The sequence below is a fragment of the Brachyistius frenatus genome, unplaced genomic scaffold (assembly GCF_029030835.1).
Source record: "Brachyistius frenatus isolate BFR_SWC_R1_liver_20210118 unplaced genomic scaffold, ASM2903083v1 Contig_2, whole genome shotgun sequence".
Lineage (NCBI taxonomy): Eukaryota > Metazoa > Chordata > Actinopteri > Embiotocidae > Brachyistius > Brachyistius frenatus.
The window spans coordinates 1,714,566-1,737,195 of NW_027210601.1; the positions used below are offsets into that span (position 1 = coordinate 1,714,566).

General features: G+C 42.1%; 2 protein-coding genes across 3 annotated transcripts; one reads left to right on the forward strand and one right to left on the reverse strand.

The window, feature by feature from the left end:
* Positions 1-962: 962 nt before the first annotated feature.
* nelfe (negative elongation factor complex member E) lies at positions 963-6,551 on the reverse strand. Of its 2 annotated transcripts, XM_069692564.1 has the most exons (11): positions 6,478-6,551; positions 6,094-6,178; positions 5,828-5,897; positions 5,067-5,212; positions 4,777-4,851; positions 4,555-4,592; positions 3,904-4,451; positions 2,512-2,656; positions 2,315-2,369; positions 1,337-1,439; positions 963-1,241 (listed from the first exon to the last, which is right to left on the reverse strand). In XM_069692564.1, the coding sequence occupies exons 2-11, from the start codon at positions 6,166-6,168 to the stop codon at positions 1,168-1,170; spliced, it is 1,329 nt and encodes a 442-aa protein (XP_069548665.1). In that variant the 5' UTR covers positions 6,169-6,178; positions 6,478-6,551; the 3' UTR covers positions 963-1,167. The 2 variants fall into 2 exon arrangements, with proteins under 2 accessions (XP_069548665.1, XP_069548656.1); XM_069692555.1 differs by lacking the exon at positions 6,478-6,551 and having other exon boundaries at positions 6,094-6,309.
* A 56-nt stretch (positions 6,552-6,607) lies between these two features.
* skic2 (SKI2 subunit of superkiller complex) lies at positions 6,608-22,486 on the forward strand. Its single transcript, XM_069692528.1, has 29 exons — positions 6,608-6,852; positions 7,201-7,319; positions 7,739-7,860; positions 8,138-8,255; positions 8,660-8,774; positions 8,896-8,970; positions 9,084-9,137; positions 9,251-9,414; positions 9,732-9,887; positions 10,075-10,220; positions 11,035-11,181; positions 11,269-11,353; positions 11,449-11,555; positions 11,759-11,905; positions 11,989-12,085; positions 12,196-12,408; positions 13,016-13,126; positions 13,321-13,432; positions 13,566-13,684; positions 14,536-14,667; positions 14,905-15,042; positions 15,150-15,254; positions 16,509-16,638; positions 16,782-16,908; positions 17,672-17,885; positions 18,897-19,007; positions 19,658-19,876; positions 20,362-20,502; positions 21,692-22,486. The coding sequence occupies exons 1-29, from the start codon at positions 6,765-6,767 to the stop codon at positions 21,890-21,892; spliced, it is 3,813 nt and encodes a 1,270-aa protein (XP_069548629.1). The 5' UTR covers positions 6,608-6,764; the 3' UTR covers positions 21,893-22,486.
* The last annotated feature ends 144 nt before the right edge of the window (positions 22,487-22,630 follow it).

Here is a 22,630-nt window from a genome sequence, read left to right on the forward strand (position 1 = left end):
GAAGTCTCCTTCTTTTCCCTTCCAGCGTAGACCAGTGTGCCTCCAATCATCCCGTCTCTTATTGGTTCAGTGTGTAGGATTTAGAGCTCTCCCCAAAGCCTTTTCAAAATGGAAATGGCGTTTTCATTCGTGTATAATCACCGACAATGAAGAGCAGCTGTATTTCATTGCCTCATACCTACACAGGGAGCGGGCCCTTTACCTCCTGCCATGTTTCCACAGTAGCCCGGAAGGGACAAACCAAACACTGGCTCTAGCGGGGGCCTTTCGTAAGTCACGCAGCAACTGTAGCTTCTCTGTAGAACTGTAGATCCCACACCGCACCTTTAATACAAAGACACAACACATGCAACGCATACAGACACATTCTGTGAATCTCATGAAAAGGTTCTTCTTTGCTCTTTTAGAGTACATTAAGGATCTCAACATATTACCCACTCAAAAATGGAATTCTACAATTCCACTCGTTGCATTGAATTTTGCAGTTTGTATGACTAATGGGTAAAAATAAACTTGTTAGTGTTTTTATGCATTTGTCTTCAAACATTTCTTCGATGCACTCGAGGAATATTTGGACCCATAACCTGAATGTATTTTAAATCTTTTTTTTTTTCTTTAACTGCCACATAAAGAAAATTACATATAGTCTCATTTTCACAACTTGATGGAAGAGTATCGACTTAGAAATCTCTTTTTTTTAATCTCTTTTGCAGTTACAGGAACAGAAAGTTTAGTTTACTTAATCTCCTTCATCAGATGGATTAATACTCGGATAATGCAGTTCATACAAACAGACAATATGCAGCTTGAACCGCTACACTCATGCCATCTATGGAGGTGAATATCTGACAGGTGTTGGCTTCTGAACAGGACCGACATTTCCTTAATATCACAGATGAGCTGCGATATCTGGATCCAATTCCCACTTTGACTGTCGCTTGGAAATCTCAATCAAAGCATCGGTGTGTGTGAATACTATTTATTGAGCTCAACAAAACACATCTCTAATTTGACGAGCGAAGCTGCCACACAGCATCGCATCCCGACTACAGTGATCTGTGCGGACAGATAACAGCAAATGAATCCCGCAGCACAGACAAGACGGCTGAAGCAGCCGACTTCAACCGCTCATTAAAACAAAACAAAAAAACATGAGCAGAAACTCCGTCACAGGAAATCTTCACTGTACACCACTTGGTTCCTCTTGTCCCTGTAGGAGCCTTTGGTGCTGTTCTGCACCGCTGTGAAGGAGAGAGGCCGAGGTGAAGGTTAATCCACGCTGTGCAGACACACCGACAGTCTGATCGGTGTCTAAACAAACAATGAGAGCGTTTACCCAGTGAAGCCCACACAGATTTGCCCGTGGCGGCATCCAGCATCGGCTGCTTCCTGGCGATGCTGACTTTGATTTGAATGTCTCCCACCGTGCTGCCATTCAACTGTGAGACAAAGACAGCGAGGCCAGTGTAGAGTGTTTGCTTTGTCTACTTGTACACGGCATCCCCCAAAACTACTGTGTTTCTTCTAATATATATATATATATAAAATAAAAAGAATGGAAAGATTTCATCACTGTTTGACTAGTTAGACATGATAAAAAGTTTACTTCAGCATTAAAGTGCTTTATCGAACTTGGAAATAATCATTTGCAACAATAATTAACTGTAATAAATTCTTGTAACCTCAAATTTAAATTCAGTGTTTCTGTCTACCAATAAAAGAAAAAAAATGCTCAAATTTATGGAGCTTTAGCAATTTATCTGACATGTCAGAAACCTTATCTTATATTTTCAACTAAAGTTCACTGACTAATCAACCACAACACAGTAAATACACGTAGAAGAAATGCCGTCAAAATGCATCAATGTAAATTCAAGTGTGAGAGGAGACAAACAAAAACAAACTTAAACCAATAGTTTAAGGAACACTGTGTTCGGGTGTGCTCAAATTTTGATACAATTTTTTACATTCAATTCAATATCTTTAACCATCTCCAAGCAAAAATATCTAATTATACACATTTCGTATAGAATCTGATCATTTAACACAAATATATGTACAAATACTTTTATACCAACTCTGTAACTACTCATAAAACAAGTTAACTATGAAAGCCTCTACTTACAACTGTTATTGATATTTCGATGATCAGCTGAGTGCCAGCTTTACTCTGAATTATATGCATTGTTGTATTTTATATTTCTTCAATCGTTATTTGTTCTGTGGCTAAGTTTTGGACGATGCGATATCAAATACAGAAGAGAAGTATCATTTATATTACCGTCAGATTCCCAATATTTAGGACAGTACTGACCTCAGCTACAGCCTGGTCTGCAGACTCCATCTTCTCAAATGTAATAAATGCACAACTGGAGAGAGAAACAGAAGCAGCGGGGAACAGTCAAGTACTTAATAACACTGTGGAGAGCCGCATTGCTGTACAGACAATCAGAGCAGCAGGCAGAGATGCCCAGTATGCTGCGTGCACGGCTTCGTCTAAGGGCTGCGTACTTGCGTGGGTTGTCCATGGAGAGGTCGATGATGGTTCCTTGCTGAGAGAAGGCAGATCGCAGGCTGTCCTCGACGAGCCTGGAGCCGTAAACGTACACCGTGTTCCCCTTCCTCACCCCTCGTCGCTCTGGGTACGAGTCTGATCCTGAGAGGCAAAACAAAGGAGACGGGGATAAATAATAAACATTGTGCGGAATTATTTTCACTCTTTACACTTGGCTATGGTTTACTTTCACTGCATTATAAGAGTCTTAATATGCAGTTTTCCAAACAATTTTATATACATTTTGGATCCATATATTGTGGAGTCAGGATTTAACTACCTAATTGTAATAAACTTTATAGCCGCCCTGAATAAGATTTGTATCATAGAGCTTCCTTCAAAACCTTCTGGAAGTGCACCTTGACAGACTATTTTTGGATCTTTGAGAATATCACAATGGAAAACCTCCTTAAGGCCATCGAATATGTTCTCTGAAAAGCCTCCGGCTGGTCCAAAAATGCTGCAGAGATCTGACAGACCCTATTTTTCCCAAATTAGCTTCTCTTCATTGTCTCCTTGTAAAATCCAGAATAGAATTTTAAATCTTACTCCTCACGTACAAAGCCTTTAATGATCAGGCTCCTTCATATCTTATAGGTACATATTATCCTAATAAAGCACTCCACTCTCAGAGTGCAGGCTTACTTGTGGTTCCTAGAGTTTCCAAAAGTAGTTCAGCTTTTAAGGCTTCAAATTCCTAAACGATATCTGAGAAGTTCGGTCTTGGAAGTGCAAACTCGTTTCTTATCTGTTGGAAAGATTTGAGTTGATTATTGTGGAGTATCTTATGTAAAAAAAAAAAAAAGAAAAAGTCAGTATTCAGACCACTTTTTGGAAACCTCCGTCTGTATGTGAAGGTACAGGCTTTAACATAACCTGCACCAGCTACAGACGAGATTCACTTCTGCCAGCTAAAAGATGCTTGTAACGGCTTTCCTTGGTCCACTCTCCCATTTCAGCGTATTTAAGCGATCTAGGAAGGGTGCTACCTTAAGTAGTACACATCAGATTCTCTTTTTGATATCAAGCCATCGATCCCTCATCCATGACACCAACAGTCAGAGGTAATACCTTAAGTGTGAGAGTCCCAACCCTCCATTTGGTAAACAACTGAAATAAGTAGCCTTGATAAGACGTGAATTCATACACACTCGACATGGTCAATTTGAACGAGAGAGAAAGCATTTTCGTTAATACATCTGATTATTGTCTTCTAGTTTTATTTATATAAATTATCTAAAGAAGAGGTAATGATCAAAGTATTTCAAGCCATTATTGGGCCTGAAGTTCACAGCAATACAAAATACAGGGACGCTCTTAAACAGTGTTTACAGAAAATGTCTACTCACGTCTGAATGGTCCATCTCTGTCTCTTTCCCGATCCCTGTCCCTGTCCCGCTCTCGATCCCTGTCTCTGCTCCGGTCTCTGTCTCTGCTCCGGTCTCTGTCTCTGTCTCTGTCTCTTTCTCGCTCTCGCTCCCGGTCCATGTCCCGGTCCATGTCCCTCTCCCTGTCTTTGTCTTTGTCTTTATCTTTATCTTTGTCTTTGTCTTTGTCTTTGTCTTTGTCCTTGTCCTTGTCCTTATCCTTGTCCTTGTCCTTGTCCCTCTCTCTCTCTCTCTCCCTGTCCCTCTCCTTGTCCCTCTCCCTGTCCCGCTCCCTATCCCTCTCCCTGTCCCTGTCCCTCTCCCTGTCCCTCTCCCTTTCTCTATCCCTATCCTTGTCTCTGTCCCTGTCCCTCTCACTGTCCCGCTCTCTATCTCTGACCCGCTCTCTATCTGTCTCTCGCTCACGGTCCCGCTCTCTGTCTCTGTCCATTTCACGGCTGGATGACATGCCACCTCCACCTCCACCTCCGTCCTCCTCATCCCGGTATCGGTTGCTTGAACTGACAAAGCTGCAGAGGCAAACAAGGAAATGATGTTAGACATAGATACACACGGTCATCATTTTAAACATGGTGCTTTGCTTTGGTTTTTCATTTTGGTTTTGGACATTACCTCTCATACAGAGATTTCCTGTGGGCTCTCTTTCCAGACTAAAAGAAAGAAAAAAAAAATGTGATAACATCAGCATAAACTGTACTTACACTCATTGGTCAACAGGTGTCTTGATCTGTAAATGTGCATCATTTATGTATGTTTACACTACCTATAAACATTACAAGAGATGCTATCTTCAACAAAGTGGTCATGTTGCATCATGTTTAACCTCCTCTATACCTCAGGTTGGTCTTCATCTGTAGAGATGCTCCTTTGGAACGGTAAGAAAGCAGGAACTGAGCCTTTTTCTGGATCCTGTGACAGATGAAGAGCATGAAACAAACACACAAACAAACAACACAAAGTAGGAAAACAGTTTAACAACAAACCAGACTATGGGTGAAATTGAAGGCATTCATCCCCCAAGTGCTGTTGCATTTCATCACCCTACCTGATTACATTCTTGCCTATAAACACCAGAGATAACTTTGAAATTTGTAGGTGAAGTGATATGTTTAATGACACCAAACCTTGAGCTTGATTTCCAGCATTCGAGAGCGTTTAAAGCCCGAGTTCTTGTTCTCAGACTTGATAGCGCTGATGGCCCCCGACTTGATGAGCATCTTCGCTTGCTCCGTCGCTGTTGCGGTGTCAACAACAGGCTGGTCTGAAAGGGCTGCGATAGAAAAAAAAAGTCAGAAGTAAATAAAAGCCGTGTTTTAACTAAATCAAAGCAGATGTCGCTCACGTGGGAATTGTTGAATTGTTGGGTTCCTCTCTATAATGTTGTAAAATTGTGTGGTAAGGACATTACTGGGTCAAGTACCCGAAGATGATCTTTGTTGTGATTTTCTCTACCATTATAACACTTAGGTGCAGCACACAAACATTATTTCACAGCAGCTAATTCACTATAAGCTTTGTTTTAGCAATCTTGGGCGATTATCATTTTATGGCTGCTATAAATTAACATTGTCCTCCTAATTGTCCAAAATTACATGAAAATGTATAATATTTAGAGAAATAACTGCCCACCACCTTCACCGCTACCAAACCTAAGCCCCGCAGGAACTGCCGAAAACCCTAAATTTGACCCTATTGAAATATAACCAAGTTGAACCGAACTGAATTGAAACTTATAAGACCGGAGTTAAAGTGACTGTGTAAAAGAATGAATTCAATTATTTTACACTTTGGGGATGCTGGCGGCGTGAAGATGTACACCATGCACTTTAGTAAACACAAATGCTTCAGTGTACATACTAGTTTATAATGAATCAAATTCACATACTCCGTTTCAAGCCACTCTGGTTGGTCTGGTTGGTTGAACTCTGCTTCTTCAAGGCGAGCAGCGCCTTTTTCTGAAAAGACAGTTAAACCACAAACTAAAATACTCATTGTTTTAATACCAAACGCCAAATAACTGGGGAATAATTTCAACTCTTGCCACAAAAAAAACAACAGTTTTAGTCTTTATTGCAACAAAAAAAAAAAACCTCGTTATTAATATAAAGTACCCCTGATACTGACGGGACAGGACAGGAACCTTCAACTTACCTTTTTCTTGAGTTTAGCATATTTCTTTTGCAATGCCTCCTCTTCCTCCGTCAGCGAGCTGGGAAACACCACCATGATGGCACCGCTGCAACACAGACAACAACAGCTTTTTTTTTTTTTTTTTAACAAATTCTGCTTTTAGGAAAACTGGACCGCTATTAACAAGAGTCGAGTCGCTGATAGCCGACAAGCTAAAACACGACTTCCTTCCCGAGAGAATAAAAAAATAAAAAAAATGCAGTTTATTCAAATCAGAAAGGAAATATACGACACGTTTTCTCATAATAAAAAAAAAAAAAATTATAAATATGCACGGTCTCTTAAAACAACCATGAACAACAGTTATTATTATTATTTTTTTTAACATATGTTTGATTCACTCACCAAATTCAAAACGGTGTCCAATAACAACACTGGCGCGTAAATATGACGTATCACCTGCTGGCGACGTTTTCCTCAATTTGTTTGCAAACCAAAAAAAAAAAATGTCGGTAAAAAAAAAAGTTAGCAAAAAAAAAAAAAAAAAAAAAAAGAAAAGAAAAACGTGTCTGTGGATTTTTAACAATGATTTACATACTGTGAGCAGCTCTGTGGAAATAAGCGACACGTTTTACAGTTTTTGTTTTTCCTGTTGGCGCTAGCTCAGTTTTGCTAGCCACTTCCGGTTGGGAATGTTGACAACTTCCGAGGCGTCAACAAAAACTACTTGGTGGCAACTTTTAGCTTTCATTTACAAAGTGGGGGGCATGGACAGAATCAGTAAGTTGTGGCTTAATTAACGTGAAGCCAGCTTCCGTATATTTACATATAAGTGAAGTGTGTTTTATGTTGCTCATGCGGTTGCTAACGCTGGGTGTGTGTGTGTAGCCTGTAGGTAATATTGCTAACCAGCTTGCTGTCAATCAGAGCTTCATTCAGCAATTCATGGATTTAATATTAATCTGATTATCCAATGACTGTATCGGCGTTGTTTCAGTTTCTCTTGAATACATAGAGCCAAGATAAACGATCTGAGTTAGTAGTGTTTTAAAAGGACGCCTCCTCCTGGTCTGTTTTTGTTTAGTACGTTCAGTCTCCTTTGTTGTTGTTGTTGTTGTTTTTCTGCAGATGTGCCCCCTGTGGGCCCCCTGGACCTGCCGATGTCCCTGCTGGAGATGGGATGCTCTGGCAGATTTGAGCTCATCACACGTCCCCTGCCAGACCAGCCTTTAGCTCCGCAGAGCACGGTCAGTAACGGTGCCGGGAAGTAATGTAAAGTACATTTACTCAAGTGCTGTACGTTTTAAAGTATCTGGACTTCAGTTAAGTATTCCCATTTGATGCTTCTGTTTACTTCCACTCTGTGTGACAGCTTTACTTGATTTCCAGATGAATATTTGCCACAATATATGATATAATAAACTTAAAATGCAACACAAGATTGACCCAGAGGTTTCCAACTTTTTTTTTTGTGGACATTTTACAAAAAGCAGCGTTTTGTAGGGGGTCACATTTCAAATGGTGATCAGTCGGTAATCTTTTTTTGATTCATTATTTTATATTACCATCTGTAAATAGTCGACAGTAATCATTGTGGAAAACGCAGGGGGAACTACATGCAATTAAGGAACTCAACTTAAATCTGATTTGCTATTCTCCTGCGCAGCTTCCTCATGGCCTTCCTCCCACCAGCCTGACCTTGGAGACAGAAGTAGAGAAACAGTTTTTACGGGACCCTGCCTGGCTTCCTATACACGACACAGACTTTGCCTTCCAGAAGTTTCTCAAGTACGTAAGACTGTTTATTATTTGGATGTTGGTGGTGTAGAAGGCATTACTAGTGTCATGATCTATTTATAGGTTTGATTGAATAACAAAAAAGAATGTAATCGTAAATTTCAGGCCTGTTTGGGAGCTCTAAAATGTTGTTTGTAGGGGGGGGGAAATAAAGATATTCAGTGCGCAGATAAAAAAATAAAATAATGATCGGATGTTATATTATTAGGGTTTGGATTTATCTAATATACTTAAAGAAGATGTAATGTTTGTGTGTCATTATTTCCAGGGTGACTGAGAGGAAGGTTAATATCGCCTCTCTGCTCAACTGCACTCCGTCTGCGCTTCACTCTGGTCTTTCCGTTGTCAGAGATCCAACCACAGGGATGCTTCTGGACTTCACGGAGGTAATGTGGCTCCCTTTTCCTTTAAAACGTCTTAAAACGACATCGTAGCTGTTCATTCTGTTACCTCTATTTGGGCGAATTATTCTCACTATCAACAGACAAAAATAAAACCATTTCTGAGGTCACGTTTTGTGACATGTTTGCTGAAGAAAAAAAGAGTCCCACTCCTCCTCATCATCTGAATAACCCAAAGAAATCAAAATGATTAAGTTAACATCAATTAATAGGTTTAAAGAAAAGATCATTTTGATAAATCTGTCAAATTGTAAAAATAGAGTTTAAAGCCAACACGTTTTTCTATATTTCTGGTTTCTATCAAAGGAGAATGTGATCATTACGGGTCTAAGCAAAGTGAAGGCTAATTAACATTCAATCTGTTTTTTAATCTATCCTTTCTCCTTCAGGTGTTACTGGAGAACACAGGCATGTCAGCAAAGAACTCGCTGTCGTTGCAGCGGCAGCCTGGACCTCCTTCAGAAAGCCTCCGAGGAAGCAACACCAACTACCCCTTCCTCCCCGGTGAGACACAGTCATTTAAAGCAATTTCACTTTCGTAATTTGTTTTCTTCCTTTAGTGCAGATGTTTGCAAGTGAGGTGTTTTCATTACCTCCTGATATATTTTTTGCAATATTTCCACAGGAGGGATGGAGGAACTCACTCTGGACCAAATTAAAAATAAATCTGAGCTCGAGACGGCAATAGATTTTGAGAATGGTGATTTATTTCAATTTTTTTACATTGTGATTTTCAGCGTTGTAAAACTAATGTCAGAAATGATGTTGCTCTTTCTGTTTTTTCTGGTTTAATTTGTCACTTTTCTCTCATAGATTTACTGAGAGTCCCGCCTGGACTTAAAGCTGGGATGGATTTTACTGACAAAGGTTTGATATCACAGTCCTATGTATGTAAAAAAAAAAAAAAAAAATTTTTTAAATCCTTCATGGTTTATAGATAATCATTCGTAACTGTTTTTACTTAAATTTATATCTCGAAGATGCCAAATTAGCAAAGCCGGAGGTCAACCTCATGTCCCTCCTGTCCACACTGGAAGACATCCCTGATCTTCAGCCTGAGGCAGAGGAGAAGGAGGAAGGCAAAGGAAGTGAAGAAGCCCCCAAACTACCCAGAACAAACAGTCTCGAAGACTTGGGCATCAAGGTACCTCATTTAACATTCTGTATTTGGTAAAATACATTAATTCAGCTTAAAGTGATCAACTGCAAATGGTCCATATTAAAATGGATCTTTGCATTATGGAAATCGCCGACAAAAGTTTGACACAAAGAAACACGTCTGATAAAATGACTTATGTTTTCAGCTAAATCCTATATAATTACTTGTTAATTTTGCAAACTAAAATTAATCCCAACATAATGCAACCCTTTATGCCTTTTTATATGACCTAAATATAAAGTATGCTGTTGCCTCTGGCTGAACATGAGCTGCACTGAAATCCCGTCCTCTTCTGTGTTCAGGATGCTGTGTCATCCTTGTCTCCCCCGGAGACAGGAAAAGAGGAGAAATCAAAGCCAAAAGAGAATCCGGTGGAAAACAAGAAATGGGCAATTCCTGTCAACATAACATCACCTTGTGAAGATTTTTATAAACGCATCCCCAACCCAGCTTTTAAGGTGGGGATTCCTGCAATCATCCAGTTACCTAAAATATGATATAATGTCTGTCAGTTCCTCCAAACGCACACACTTTCCTCCCACCTCTTTTATTTATTGTCTCTGTGTGATGAATCACTACATGAAAATCACTTCGGCTGAGCATCCGGCGGTAACTGATCTGTTTCTCTTCCCTCCTCTGGCTCAGTGGCCGTTTGAGCTGGACGTTTTCCAGAAACAGGCTGTGCTGAGGCTGGAGGCTCACGACTCTGTGTTTGTAGCTGCGCACACCTCCGCTGGCAAAACAGTGGTGGCCGAGTACGCCATCGCTCTCTCACAGAAACACATGACAAGGTGTGTGTTTGTTGGTGCGACTTTATTACTTCTGGCCACCACATGTGTGTAGGAGCACAGCTGTGCAGCGAACTAAACACTCTTCAATACAAACTGAAGGCGGCCGTTAGGCTTTGAAGTTAGACAGGAAGAAAAAAAACAGCAATCACATTAAAAAAAATTTAAATAAGAAATTCAGTGTTAATGAGTTCACAGGATAAAAAGAGGTAAACCAAATTAATTGCAAAAATTGTTGCATACAATAAAAAAGAAAACTGGATTTACCAAAGTGTAAGCGAACTGTCAAATAAGTTACACGGTTCATTATGCCAGAAAGAAATATAGGATCCCCAGTAAAGTACAACACCAACTCCATGTTCGATACAGTAATTAATCCAGGTAATGTACACATAAAGTAAACTAAAGTAAAAGTGAAAAGAGTTCAACATGTGACAGTTAGCCAATGAGCAGTTTGCCAACTAGCAATGTAATAGCCTCAAACAGCTGGTATAACGATTAGCTTTACTGGCTGTAAGAAAATGTAACCTAGCTAAATCAATAATCGGCTACAGATGATGCTACAACAAGGTTTATTGTTGTGGTCGAGTGGAAAGTTCAAATCTCCAAAATGTTAGCCTTTCAGAATCTGTCTGGGCCGCTAATGTTCAAACATAGATAATACATGATTAGACAAACGATGTGCAGATTAATATATAGCTTTCTTTACATGTTGTTATACTTGATTTCTAAAAATGTAGAATATCAGAAGTCGGACTCTGATGTCTTTGCAGTATTAAAGGTTCCCATATTTGGTCTCTCCCTGGTGTTTTTATAGGACCATCTACACGTCTCCTATCAAAGCTCTGTCGAACCAGAAGTTCAGAGACTTTAAAAACACGTTTGGAGATGTTGGCCTCCTGACGGGCGACGTGCAGCTCAGTCCCGAGTCTTCCTGTCTCATCATGACCACAGAGATCCTCAGGTACTCCGGCTGTGTGCTATAAATATTAGAGTGATGTGCTCAAAAAAGAAAGTTTCTAGACTCCTTTATCGTGCTGTCCACCCTCAGGTCTATGCTTTACAACGGCTCGGAGGTCATCAGAGACTTGGAGTGGGTGATCTTCGATGAAGTCCACTACATTAACGACGCCGAGGTCAGGGGGCCGCCCCGCAGATTCCCCTCCATTTATCTGATTTACTGTGTGAAATCAAGAATAATTGGTTTTCCTTTCCTGTTTGTTTTCCTCAGAGAGGAGTTGTGTGGGAGGAGGTTTTGATTATGCTTCCTGATCACGTCAGTATCATTCTCCTTAGCGCCACAGTGCCAAATGCTCTGGAGTTTAGCGAGTGGATCGGGTAAATGCACCGCACTGACATCAGCCAATACAATGAATATTAGAGAGCTATTTCTTAAGCAGTGATAGAGGCTACAATCTGGATTTTTATCTCGGATATCTGTTCCAAAAATGACACATAAGCTCCTAGCATCAGTTGTGTTGTTTTATTTTTTGAACATTGCTTTTTCTGCTTCTCTTTTTCTTTTTCTTTTTTAACTCCAGTCGTATTAAGAAAAAGCACATTTATGTGATCAGCACGATGAAGAGACCAGTGCCTTTGGAGCATTATCTGTACACTGGAAACAGCACCAAGACTCAGAAAGAGATGTTCCTGCTCGTGGACCCAGCAGGAAACTTCATGACTAAAGGGTACGACTTCACTGTGTGGGACTTTATTAGGTGATTGTTAATTTGAGCTATTTCTCTTCAAGGAAGTTGTGTTCCTTGTTCAGGTATTACACCGCCGTCGATGCCAAAAAGGAGCGCACCAGCAAACACGCCCAATCATTTGGCACGAAAAACACTTCTCACAGCACCACAGCCAGTCAGGTAATTCTTCTTCTATCAGCTGTCTGAATCTTGATTTCCCTCAACGACATCCTCGTGTGTCTCATCCCTGTCTGTGTTTGTTTTTTTTTTTTTTCTTCTTCCCCCTTCAGGACCGAGCAGTGTGGCTCACCCTCGTGCACTTCCTGTCTCGACGGCAGCAGACGCCGGTGGTCGCGTTCACCTTTTCCCGGACGCGGTGCGACGATAACGCCCGCTCGCTGGACTCCATGGACCTGACCACCTCCATCGAGAAGGCCGAGATCCACTCTTTCTTCCAGAAGAGCCTGAGTCGCCTCCGAGGAGGAGACCGGCAGCTGCCGCAGGTAAACAGCAGCCAGCGGGGACCCTGGTGTCTCCTCTCCCCAGGCCGCTTTCTGAAGTAGTGATTCACTCTGCTTGAATGATCATTTTCTCCTTTTATTTGCATGTTTAATTATCGTCTGGCACAGACGGCTCCCCTCGGTACAATACATTCATCATAATGAAGGGAAAGAAAAAATATTCTCTATTTTGGGTACATATTTGCTGCACCAGGCAAGGACTTGCAGAAGCATACTGATGTAGAGCTAAAGTGATGAGGCATTTGCAAATTTATCAATCCATGTTTTTAAAGTCTTATGTGAAATTAAAATGAATATCTTGTTTTGGGTTGCTTAGCAAAACAAAGTTTTGAAGTTTTAATGGGCATAATTAGTATTTTTTAACATTAATATGGCCAAACGATCGATCAGCAATGATCAAAACTGCAAGTCGCAGACTTGCACAGATCTGTGTGATGCATTATTTAAAATGGATAAAGTAATCAAGAGATTTATTGGCTTTTAACATTTGATAAAATATTGGTTTCGGCATTATTTTATGGTTTATTTATTAACTTTGTGCAGATATAAAGTAGAATACAGTAATACAGCTTCAGACTTGTTGATGCAGATCTTGGTCATGAGGGACCTGTTGAAGAGAGGAATCGCAGTCCATCACAGCGGGATCCTGCCGATCCTGAAGGAGGTCATTGAGATGCTTTTCTCGCGAGGTCTCGTAAAGGTGAGTCAGACAGGAAGATGAAAACAAAGATATCAAAGATGTTAGTTTTTAATGATTAAGATCGAATCAATTTAACAAACAAATTTATACTAAAGTGACTATGTATTGCAAACCCACCCGCTCGCTAGTTTAAGCGTAACATGCAGATACAATTGGCTCTTTCTAACTCTCGTCATATTCCTTTCTTCTCCCAGGTGCTGTTTGCCACTGAGACATTTGCGATGGGAGTGAACATGCCCGCCAGGACCGTAGTGTTCGACAGCATCAGGAAACACGACGGGACCGGCTTCAGAAATCTGCTGCCAGGTTTGACGCGCTGTTTCCGCTCTTTCATCATGAACCAACATTTGTTATTCTCTTTCATCTCGGAGGATGAATCGGAGTCGAGAAAAACCACCGCGTTTGGATATCTCTTTTATGTTGTGAACCGTACTTTTAGGGGAATACATTCAGATGGCGGGCAGAGCGGGCCGGAGAGGCCTGGACGCCACCGGCACCGTCATCATCCTGTGCAAAGCCGGCGTTCACGAGATGGCAGCTCTGCATGTCATGATGCTGGTGAGGCTCTCCGCGTTTCAAAACCCACAGCAGTGGTTTAGTTTTGTCACATCCATCTGCCGCATGGGTTTATACATCATTTGCTATTAAGTCTCCTGGTAATCGGTCCCGCATATCTAAAGCAGAGCTGCGCCGCTTGTTTATTTTGGCTGTGACTCAAGGAAGGTGTCGCTGAGCTATTCATTTAACATTTAATTACACAGTTGAGTGGGCTCCTTTAACTCAGTCTCCATCTGTAGGCAGTTTGGAAAGGAGTGTTTGGATTTTAATGTGCTCAAATCATTTTGCTTTTATCCCTTTTTTTCTGACAGGAGCTTTACATTCTCGATTAAATGTAGGAAAGCCAGAGCCTGCTCTTCTGTAGATGGTGTAACATTATTTTATGTGTTTGTTGTAGTCTTTTCTTGACCACCTAGAGTGTTATTGGATTTTTGAGATTAAAAAAAATATCATTTTTTTAGCTACGGTGCGGGGCCGAGGGATTTAGTGTATACCTATCCAAAAATAGCAAGTTTGTCATAAGTGCTGTCGTTGGATAAACTCTGGGTGTCTGGATGTCTCTCTGCTTGTCAATCTTGTGTGCTTCGTTTATAACACGATATGAAGCCAACACATCGGTGCTCTTTTAAAAAACATGTTAAATAAGAATCCTTAATGTAGCCTGCCCGTGAACCTACCCTTCCTCACACTGATTCATTTTGTTCAGTTTTTTTTTTTTACATGTAAAGAAACAAAAACTTTCTGATGATAAAGGACATCAGTGTTATCAGTAGACAAATTCAGAGCACTCTTGCCACTTATTTCTGTGCTGACTTCTGTTGTGCTGACGTCATCCTCTTTGTCCTGCTCAGGGTAAACCCACCACCCTCCACTCCCAGTTCAGACTGACCTATACTATGATCCTCAACCTGCTGCGAGTGGAAGCCCTCCGAGTGACCGACATGATGAGGAGGAGCTTCTCTGAAAGCCACAGGGACACTCAGGTAACATAGACCAGCAGAGTGGGAGGAGGAGGAGGAGGAGGAGGCTTTAAGTGAGGCTAGAGTATAAAATTAATAAAAAAGTAAGACTTTCTGTTACAGTTACAGCATTATTTAGTTGTTCTGCCTTTTATTCCTGTTTAATCTCCCCTCCTGTCCTCCTTCTCTTTTTTAAGTCATAACAGCTGCTTCTCTTCTCTTCTTGTCTTCCTCCTCCTCCTCCTCTTCCTCTCGCTTTAGGCCCAGGAGAAGAGGATCAGCCAGCTGAAGCGGGCGTTGTCCACTCTGCCTCCGCTGGACACGGAGGGCCAGCTGTCCGACCTGATGCCTTACTACCACACCGTGACGGAGCTGCGAAACACCACAGAAGCCCTCCAGGTACGCTCGCACACACTGTACAGCATAAACGCCGAAGATCAGTTTGCACGGCTTTGATCAGCTGCGTGTTTATCGTTTACATTTCCTCCCTGGTGTTTCATTGTCAGCGCGCTATGCTGGAGTCTGTGAACGGACTGAAAGCTCTGTCGGTGGGCCGAGTTGTGGTGGTTAACAACAAACAGCATCTCAACGCCCTGGGAGTCATTCTGCAGGTCGGTGTGTTGTGGTTTTAAAACAGCTCCCCTGGTACACCTGCACACAGTTTTTCAATGTACTCGGCAGGTCGGTTTCCCAAGCATGTTGGAGAACACACCGCAGTTCTTCTGTGGACGTCTGTCTCTTCATGTAATCCCAGACTGACTCCGCAGTGTTGAGATCAGGTCTGTGGAGCTCATAACAACTGCTTCAGGACTCCTCCTTCTTTATTGTGGTTCAAGATAGTCAAGTCAGTTTTGTTTACTGTATACGTGCACATTTAAATACAACAATGTGACCAAAGTGCTGCACAACATTAGACAATTAAAACAACCAGAATGAAACATTTATGTCATTTAGTAAAATATATAGTAATTTATATTCATTCACGTTTGGAGTCGTTGTCTTGATGCAGAATGAATTTCAGACGCCTTCCTCATGGTGCTGCATGACGGATACAAAATCCAAAGCTTCTAAATTTTGCTGTATTTAGTTAATATGGGAAGCAATTAACAATCTAATGACAAGTTATAGTAAAAAATTATGGAAAATAAGGGGAATTTAGTTCCACAAATGAAAGTGTAAAAATGAACATGCACAAATTACAAAAAGATTTAATTACCCTGATGGATGCAGAAACTGTGTTTGGAGATAAGTGAAGTAAAACTATCCTGTTTTACAAGATAAGTATTGAAGTATTGACGTGAACATTGTGTGTAAATAATACAGCCTTATCGTTTTTATAGAGTCTGTGTCTCATTTCTTATGTGTGCCTCTTTGCTTACAAGCCAAATAGAAGATTTCCAATCATACCAACAATTTTGTTGACTTGCATTCATCAGAGGTGGGCTGTCTCTAAATAATTATAATTTCATTTTAAGTGCCAATGTCGTTGTTATATTTTTTGTACTGTTTTTCCAGTACAAGAAAAGCTGTATCCTGTTTGACCTGTTGATGGCGGCACCAGAGATTCATTTGAAGAAACCCTCGACTTACATTGAACAACTATTTGAGGAACATGTGGGCAAAGGGATATTACAACATCTGATGAGAAAAGTTAGACAATCAGCTATTTACACCTGCAGGTGGTTCAGAGTTATGGTGTCATTCAACCTCTGTGTCTGAACTGAGGGAATAACCACACGCGTGGAAAAAAAACACGCGACAATACTACATTTTGAGCCACAAGTCGACCGTGACGTCCCCGCTGTGTGAACACTGTGCCTCTGTGTGTCTCTGACTTCCACCTCTGTCTTCTCTCTGTGTCACAGGTATCCAATGACTCGGTGAATCGCACCTTCACGGCTCTCATTATCTGCGAGAAGGGCAACGAGGAAGGAGAAGGCAACAACAACGCTGCTTTCCCTCACCTCTTCAACACGGCTCTCTTCATACCTGAAGGTAGGCAGATGGTTTCAGGTGTTCACGCTTCCTCACCGACGTCCCCTTCTTGAACACTAAAGCACGACTGCTTTTCTCAGACATATTTGAGTTCAGCAGCAGAACGGGAATGATGTTTCCTGTCTGTCTTTGGTTTCCGTCAGGCCCTTGCAGCCACACGGTTCAGAAGCTGAAGCTTCAGGACGTCTCGGGCATCACGGTGAAAACCCTCAAAGTGATTCCAGACAGGATCATCGATAACTACAACAAGAGACAGCAACCGCGGTTCAGGTGTGTGAGCTCGTGTCCTTTGTGTCTTTATTTAGGAAAGCTAAACAGCTGCTCTTGTATTTAACCCGAGTTATGATACCTTGCAGCGGGCAGCCTGGGTAACCTTTCTCTACTGTGTGTTTGAGACGATTCATTTAAAGGTGCCTTCTGGAGTTTTTGACCAGTAGCAGCGCTATGGAGCAAAATGTTAAGTTGGTGGTTTTGTTTACATCATCCACATGCACGAATAAACCCGACAATTGGTTTCACGCAGGTCCACTGACTGACAGGTGGTGGCAATAACACGGCAAGAAAATAAATAAATAAAGGCAGTGAAGATTGCTAGCTAGTCAACATCAGTGTATAGATCTTCTGTGTTGTCGGGATGAAGATGTGTGTGAAACATCCACATATTAGAATTTGCAGCTTCTTTGCAACGACATCCATATTTGAAGTATTGTCTGTTGTCATGGCTACAACTTTGTCATCTATCAGAATCAGATTTTATTGGCCAAATTCCTTCAAAGTCTTCTACATATATTATATAAGTCTGGACGAATATGAATATAAACTGCAACTGGGTGGCTTGGTGGAAACGAGGAGGCGATTCTTGTTGTTGTCAGTCAGCTTTTAACACAGATTTGTTTATTTATTTCCTTTTTAAAAAATTTAAAATATATCACACAAAAAAAGTAGCTCCATCAAAATAAAACGCATCACCTTTGTTTTTGTCTTTGTCAAGATATTCTCTTAACTCTCTTCCTGACTCCTTCTTGTCCTGTAGGCATGACCCTCCCGGCCAAGCCATCTCCACGGCAACGCAGGAGCTCCTGCGATTGGCCGAAGCCAGCCCCAGCGGCAAGATAGCGACCCTCGACCCCGTGAACGACCTGCAGCTGAAGAGCATGGATGTGGTGGAGGGCTCCATGAGGGTCCGTGTGCTGCAAGACAGCCTCAAGGATTTCAACTGCATCCACTCGCCCACATTCGCAGAGCAGGTGTGTGTGTGTGTGTGTGTGTGTGTGTGTGTGTGTGTGTGTGTGTGTGTGTGTGTGTGTGTGTGTGTGTGTGTGTGTGTGTGTGTGTGTGTGTGTGTGTGTGTGTGTGTGTGTGTGTGTGTGTGTTTTGTATTTGTGTGAACACAATCCTCAAAGAATGCACTATTTTTAACTTATTTCTAGTTTTGAAATGTGCTACAAAGATAAATAATGTAGCAGAAATTTATATTTCAGTTTTTGTGAATAAAGACATCAAATTTATTTTGTGCAGCAGTTGCATACTTATGCAGCTAATTACCATCACAGCCTTACATAAGACTCATATTTTGCAATAGGCCCCCCTCTGAGGCCGTCTCTTATTTCTCCGCTTTCATTGCCTTTCCTTTTATCCCTCTATCATTTCTCATCTAGTTTTACAATATAAACATCAAACTCCACCACAAGATTTCTGCTTTCGTGTTGTATCTCCTGTCTTCCTTCCTGGCAGCATCATTGACGAGATAAGATGCGAGAATCGGTGCTGACTGTTTCTATAATTAACCATATAGGCTCGTAGCAGCAGCTCATCGCTGTCTCACAGGCACAGCGTGTCATTTGAGCAAGCTCACACACACACACACACACACACACACACTCACCACTTATTACATTGCAAGATAACAGGCTCTTACTTGCAGTATCACCGTCTCCTCTTATCGCTGCACTTTCACACTTCCTTGTGTCTTTATTCAACAGTGTGTATTAGGAAATCAATGGTTAATGCAGTGTGCTCTTCACTGCAAGCTGTTCATATATAGTTATTGGCCTCACTGGGTTTTATGTACAATATCCACCAAGTGATTCTCCTCTGGTGTCAATGAGAGTAAAACAGGCAGCAGTTTCCTCTCTGCTACAATGCAGCGCGGCTTTTTTGTTGTCATTTTGAAACCAGGTCAAGTACTGCTGTACTGCTGTTGTGTACTCAAGTTCAATAACTGTGTGTGTGTGTGTGTGTGTATTTGTTTGTGTCAGTTTGCTCGTGTTAAGGAGAGGATGAGTGTGCAGGAGGAGCTGGACCAGCTGCTGTTCCTGGTGTCGGACCAGTCTCTGACTCTGCTGCCTGAATACCACCAGAGGATCAAGGTTTGGATCAGACGTTTGATGTGATCTGATGTGTTTCTGATTTGTCAATCAGCAGAAACATAAATACATCGTCAGTTATTTTCACAACTGGTGCATTTTTAGTCATTTATTGAGGAAAAATTTAAAAAATGTATTCCTGGTTTCAGCTTCTTAAATTCAAAAATGTTCTTCTTTCCTCAGTCTTCTATGATTACAAAATTAAATATCTGTTTGTCAGACAAAATTACACCGTATAATTATTTATTAATTAGCATTTAGGTACAAAGTACAGCTGAGGATGTCGAGAAAACTGAATATTTGACCTGATGGTCGCACTCGATGAAATGTCAGAGTGGTTCTTACAGTTTATCATAGAAATCATCTAATACTTGTTCCACTAAAAAACAAAAACCTCCCAGAGGCCTTAATGGAAAAACTGGAATAGTCAATGTAATTAAGGATTCATCCTCCGAGGACCACGAATGGTTGTTGAGATCAGTCTGGATCAAAGTCATTGACGGACTGACTGACGTCTCCATCTCTAGAGCCTGCTAAGGTGACAGTCGGTGTTAGAGGAATATATTGTAATTGAGTGCAGCCCAATGAAACTTCACCTCGACGGATCCTGAACAAACACTCAGAGGTTTTATTTCCCTGCTGGTCTCCTTCAGGTCCTTCAGTCCCTCCAGTACGTCGACAGCAGCGGGGCGGTGCAGCTCAAAGGCCGCGTCGCTTGTCAGATCAGCAGCCACGAGCTGCTGCTGACCGAGCTGCTGTTCGAGAACGTCCTGAGCCCGCTGGCGCCCGAGGAGAGCGCCGCCCTGCTGTCCTGTCTGGTCTTCACGCAGAACACGCAGGTGGAGCCGCACATTACCAACACGCTGCAGGAGGTGAGGAAGAGCAGGAGGAGGAGGAGGAGGTGTTTTATTGCTTGCACCTCGTTATTAAAGTGACGGCGAACGTGACGTGTGTCCTTGACATACTGTACAGACTTCACGGTGACTCATGCTCATCACATGGTGCAGATTTGATGCATAACGTTATGCAGACAGGACAACCGGACACTCCACCTGACTCACCCATGTGGTCTGCTGCTGCCAAACGCCGGCGTCAGTGTGTGTCGGGAACTGCCCGGACATGAAAGTGCTTTACGGGGGGGGTTTAAATTAGTGATGACACGAGTAGAGATTTCTGAGAGCCCAGAAGAACAGAGACGCCGGGGCCGCAGTTTGTGAAACGGATTTCCTGAACTTAAACGACAAGTTCATCCTGTTAACACCGAGAGACGGGCGAGCCAGTCCCTTGTAAAACTTAAAAGTGTGTGTCCGACAGTTTTTACCTACTTCATCCCATCACCTGTCTATTTTTCTTCCAGGGCATCAAGCGGGTGCTGTCAGTGGCTCAGCGTATCGGAGAGCTGCAGAGGGACTGTGGGATACCGCAGACAGCCGAGGAGTTTGTAGGCCAGTTCAAGTTTGGCCTGACAGAGGTGGTGTACTGCTGGGCCAGAGGCATGGTGAGCTTTAACACGGCGGCTCATGGTTTTGATGCCAGTTGCCCCCATTATGAAAATACAGTCTGTATCTAGATGAGAAAAAAACAAAAACCAAACGTGTTAAAGGGGCATTCAACCAATTTTACCGATGAAAATCATTTGTCGTCGTGCAGACTGGTGAAAACACTGTTTAATGTCCTCTGTGGCTCTCAAAGCAGATTTCAAGAGTACATCTCGCCGTCTGCTGAATGAATTTAAAGGTTCATTTTTCGATGACTCTTCTGAATTTCCCGGTTTTGTGTAAGTGCGGTATCATATTGCTGGAGTACATCTTCAATGCATGTGTAAATATGAGATGAACTCGGACAGATGCTCGCACCACATGAGCAGTGGCAGCGGCAGGATTAAATTTCATAGTACTCACAAGAACTGACCTTAACATGAAGGTTCCTACGCACACGTACTCAGCAAGCAAGCAGAAGAAAGCGTTTTATTTTTTTGCTTCATAGTCACAGACACAACAACCACTAAATAATTTCTGATTAGCCGTCATAACATTAGTAAGTGGACGCAGCAAAAAAATTAAATAAGACGGGATCTGCTGTTTTTACATTTTATTGTCAAGATAGGATGTTAAAAAAATTTCCACACAAGGGCGTACAGGGCTGTCATTGCCGGAGGTGAAGTGTAAACGTAATATGTACTGTGCACTTTCTAATGAAAATGAGCCAATGACTTAGAAAAAGACGCACATGTCTTCGTCCTCTGCTGAGGCAAGACAGTGTAACGCATCCTAAAACTAATCCACTTAAAAGTTATTACTTAAACTGCCAAAATTCCTCATTTACAGACTAACTTCCTGGTTTCAGCCATCGTACTTCCTGTAGGTTGGTAGATTTATGGTTATCTTGTTATGCCTTATTCCCTACAAACTCACATCATAATTGTTTACATGATTTATATAAAAGTTAAAATAGTCAAAAATCTCGTAAAATGCATTATGATAATGGAAACGTGCATCTATTCACTGCAGTTCCCCACACAGACCGGTATCTGATGAGAATTCAGGTTAAAGGTTGTCGAGGCTCCTACTCTGTATGAAGTTGTTTTAAACACTTTACAGTCAATTTTAGTTCACGTTAAGACATAAAACAATCCTCGAGATGCGTGCTACTGAACTTACTCATGTCACACCTCTGTCCCGTCCCAGCCCTTCGCCGAGATCGCCCAGCTGACTGACGTCCAGGAGGGCACGGTGGTCCGCTGCATCCAGCGCCTGGACGAGGTGCTGAAGGAGGTGCGACAGGCCGCCCGCATCGTGGGAGACTCCGTCCTGGGCAGCAAGATGGAGAGGGCGTCCCTGGCAATCCGCAGGGACATCGTCTTCACCGCCTCCCTCTACACCCACTGAGGGATGCAGCCGGAGGGGTGTGGGGGGAGGAAGAGAGGAGGAGGAGGAGGAGGAGGATGCTGGTGAATGTGGGCGCACGCCAAGGTGCCTGCAGCCAAGTGTTGCTTTGTGTGAAAGGTGTGAGAAAGATGGAGATGCATGGGGGAGGTGGAGACCGTGTGATGTTTAGTGCTGTATGTGCCTACAAAACATGTTGATGTTTACGTGAAGATTCTTGGCCATGAAGACTGATTTTAACCAACAGACCAAAGTGTGGGGATGACCATGAAATCTGGATTGTAATTATTTGTACAGTCATTAAAACTAATCCAAACCCCTTTTTTTTTTTTTTTTCTTTTTTTCAATAATCTGATAGTTTGTTTGCGTCAGCAGCACCAGTGTATTTTCCTGATATGCTGACGGCATGAAGCAAAAAAAACAAAAACAACCTCTGTCAGAAAAATCATTTGACATTTTGAGAGGTCAAAACTGAGGTTGTGAAATGTCACGCAAGGAGAGAGACCCACCTAATTCAGAAAACTGCTCTCTGTGCTGCGCCGTGATGGGATGTTCCAGCCGAGTGCCTGTGCCGTTTTCCCAGTCCGGGCTGTCGCTTTAAGACAACGATAGCTTTGTGTCTCATTAATTCAATGTAGGGCGACGCGTTAGTGGAGAAACCTTATTAGACTACCAGCCACACAGAGAGAGAGAGAGAGAGAGAGAGAGGAAGAGAGAGAGAGGGAGGGGAGAGGCAGGGAT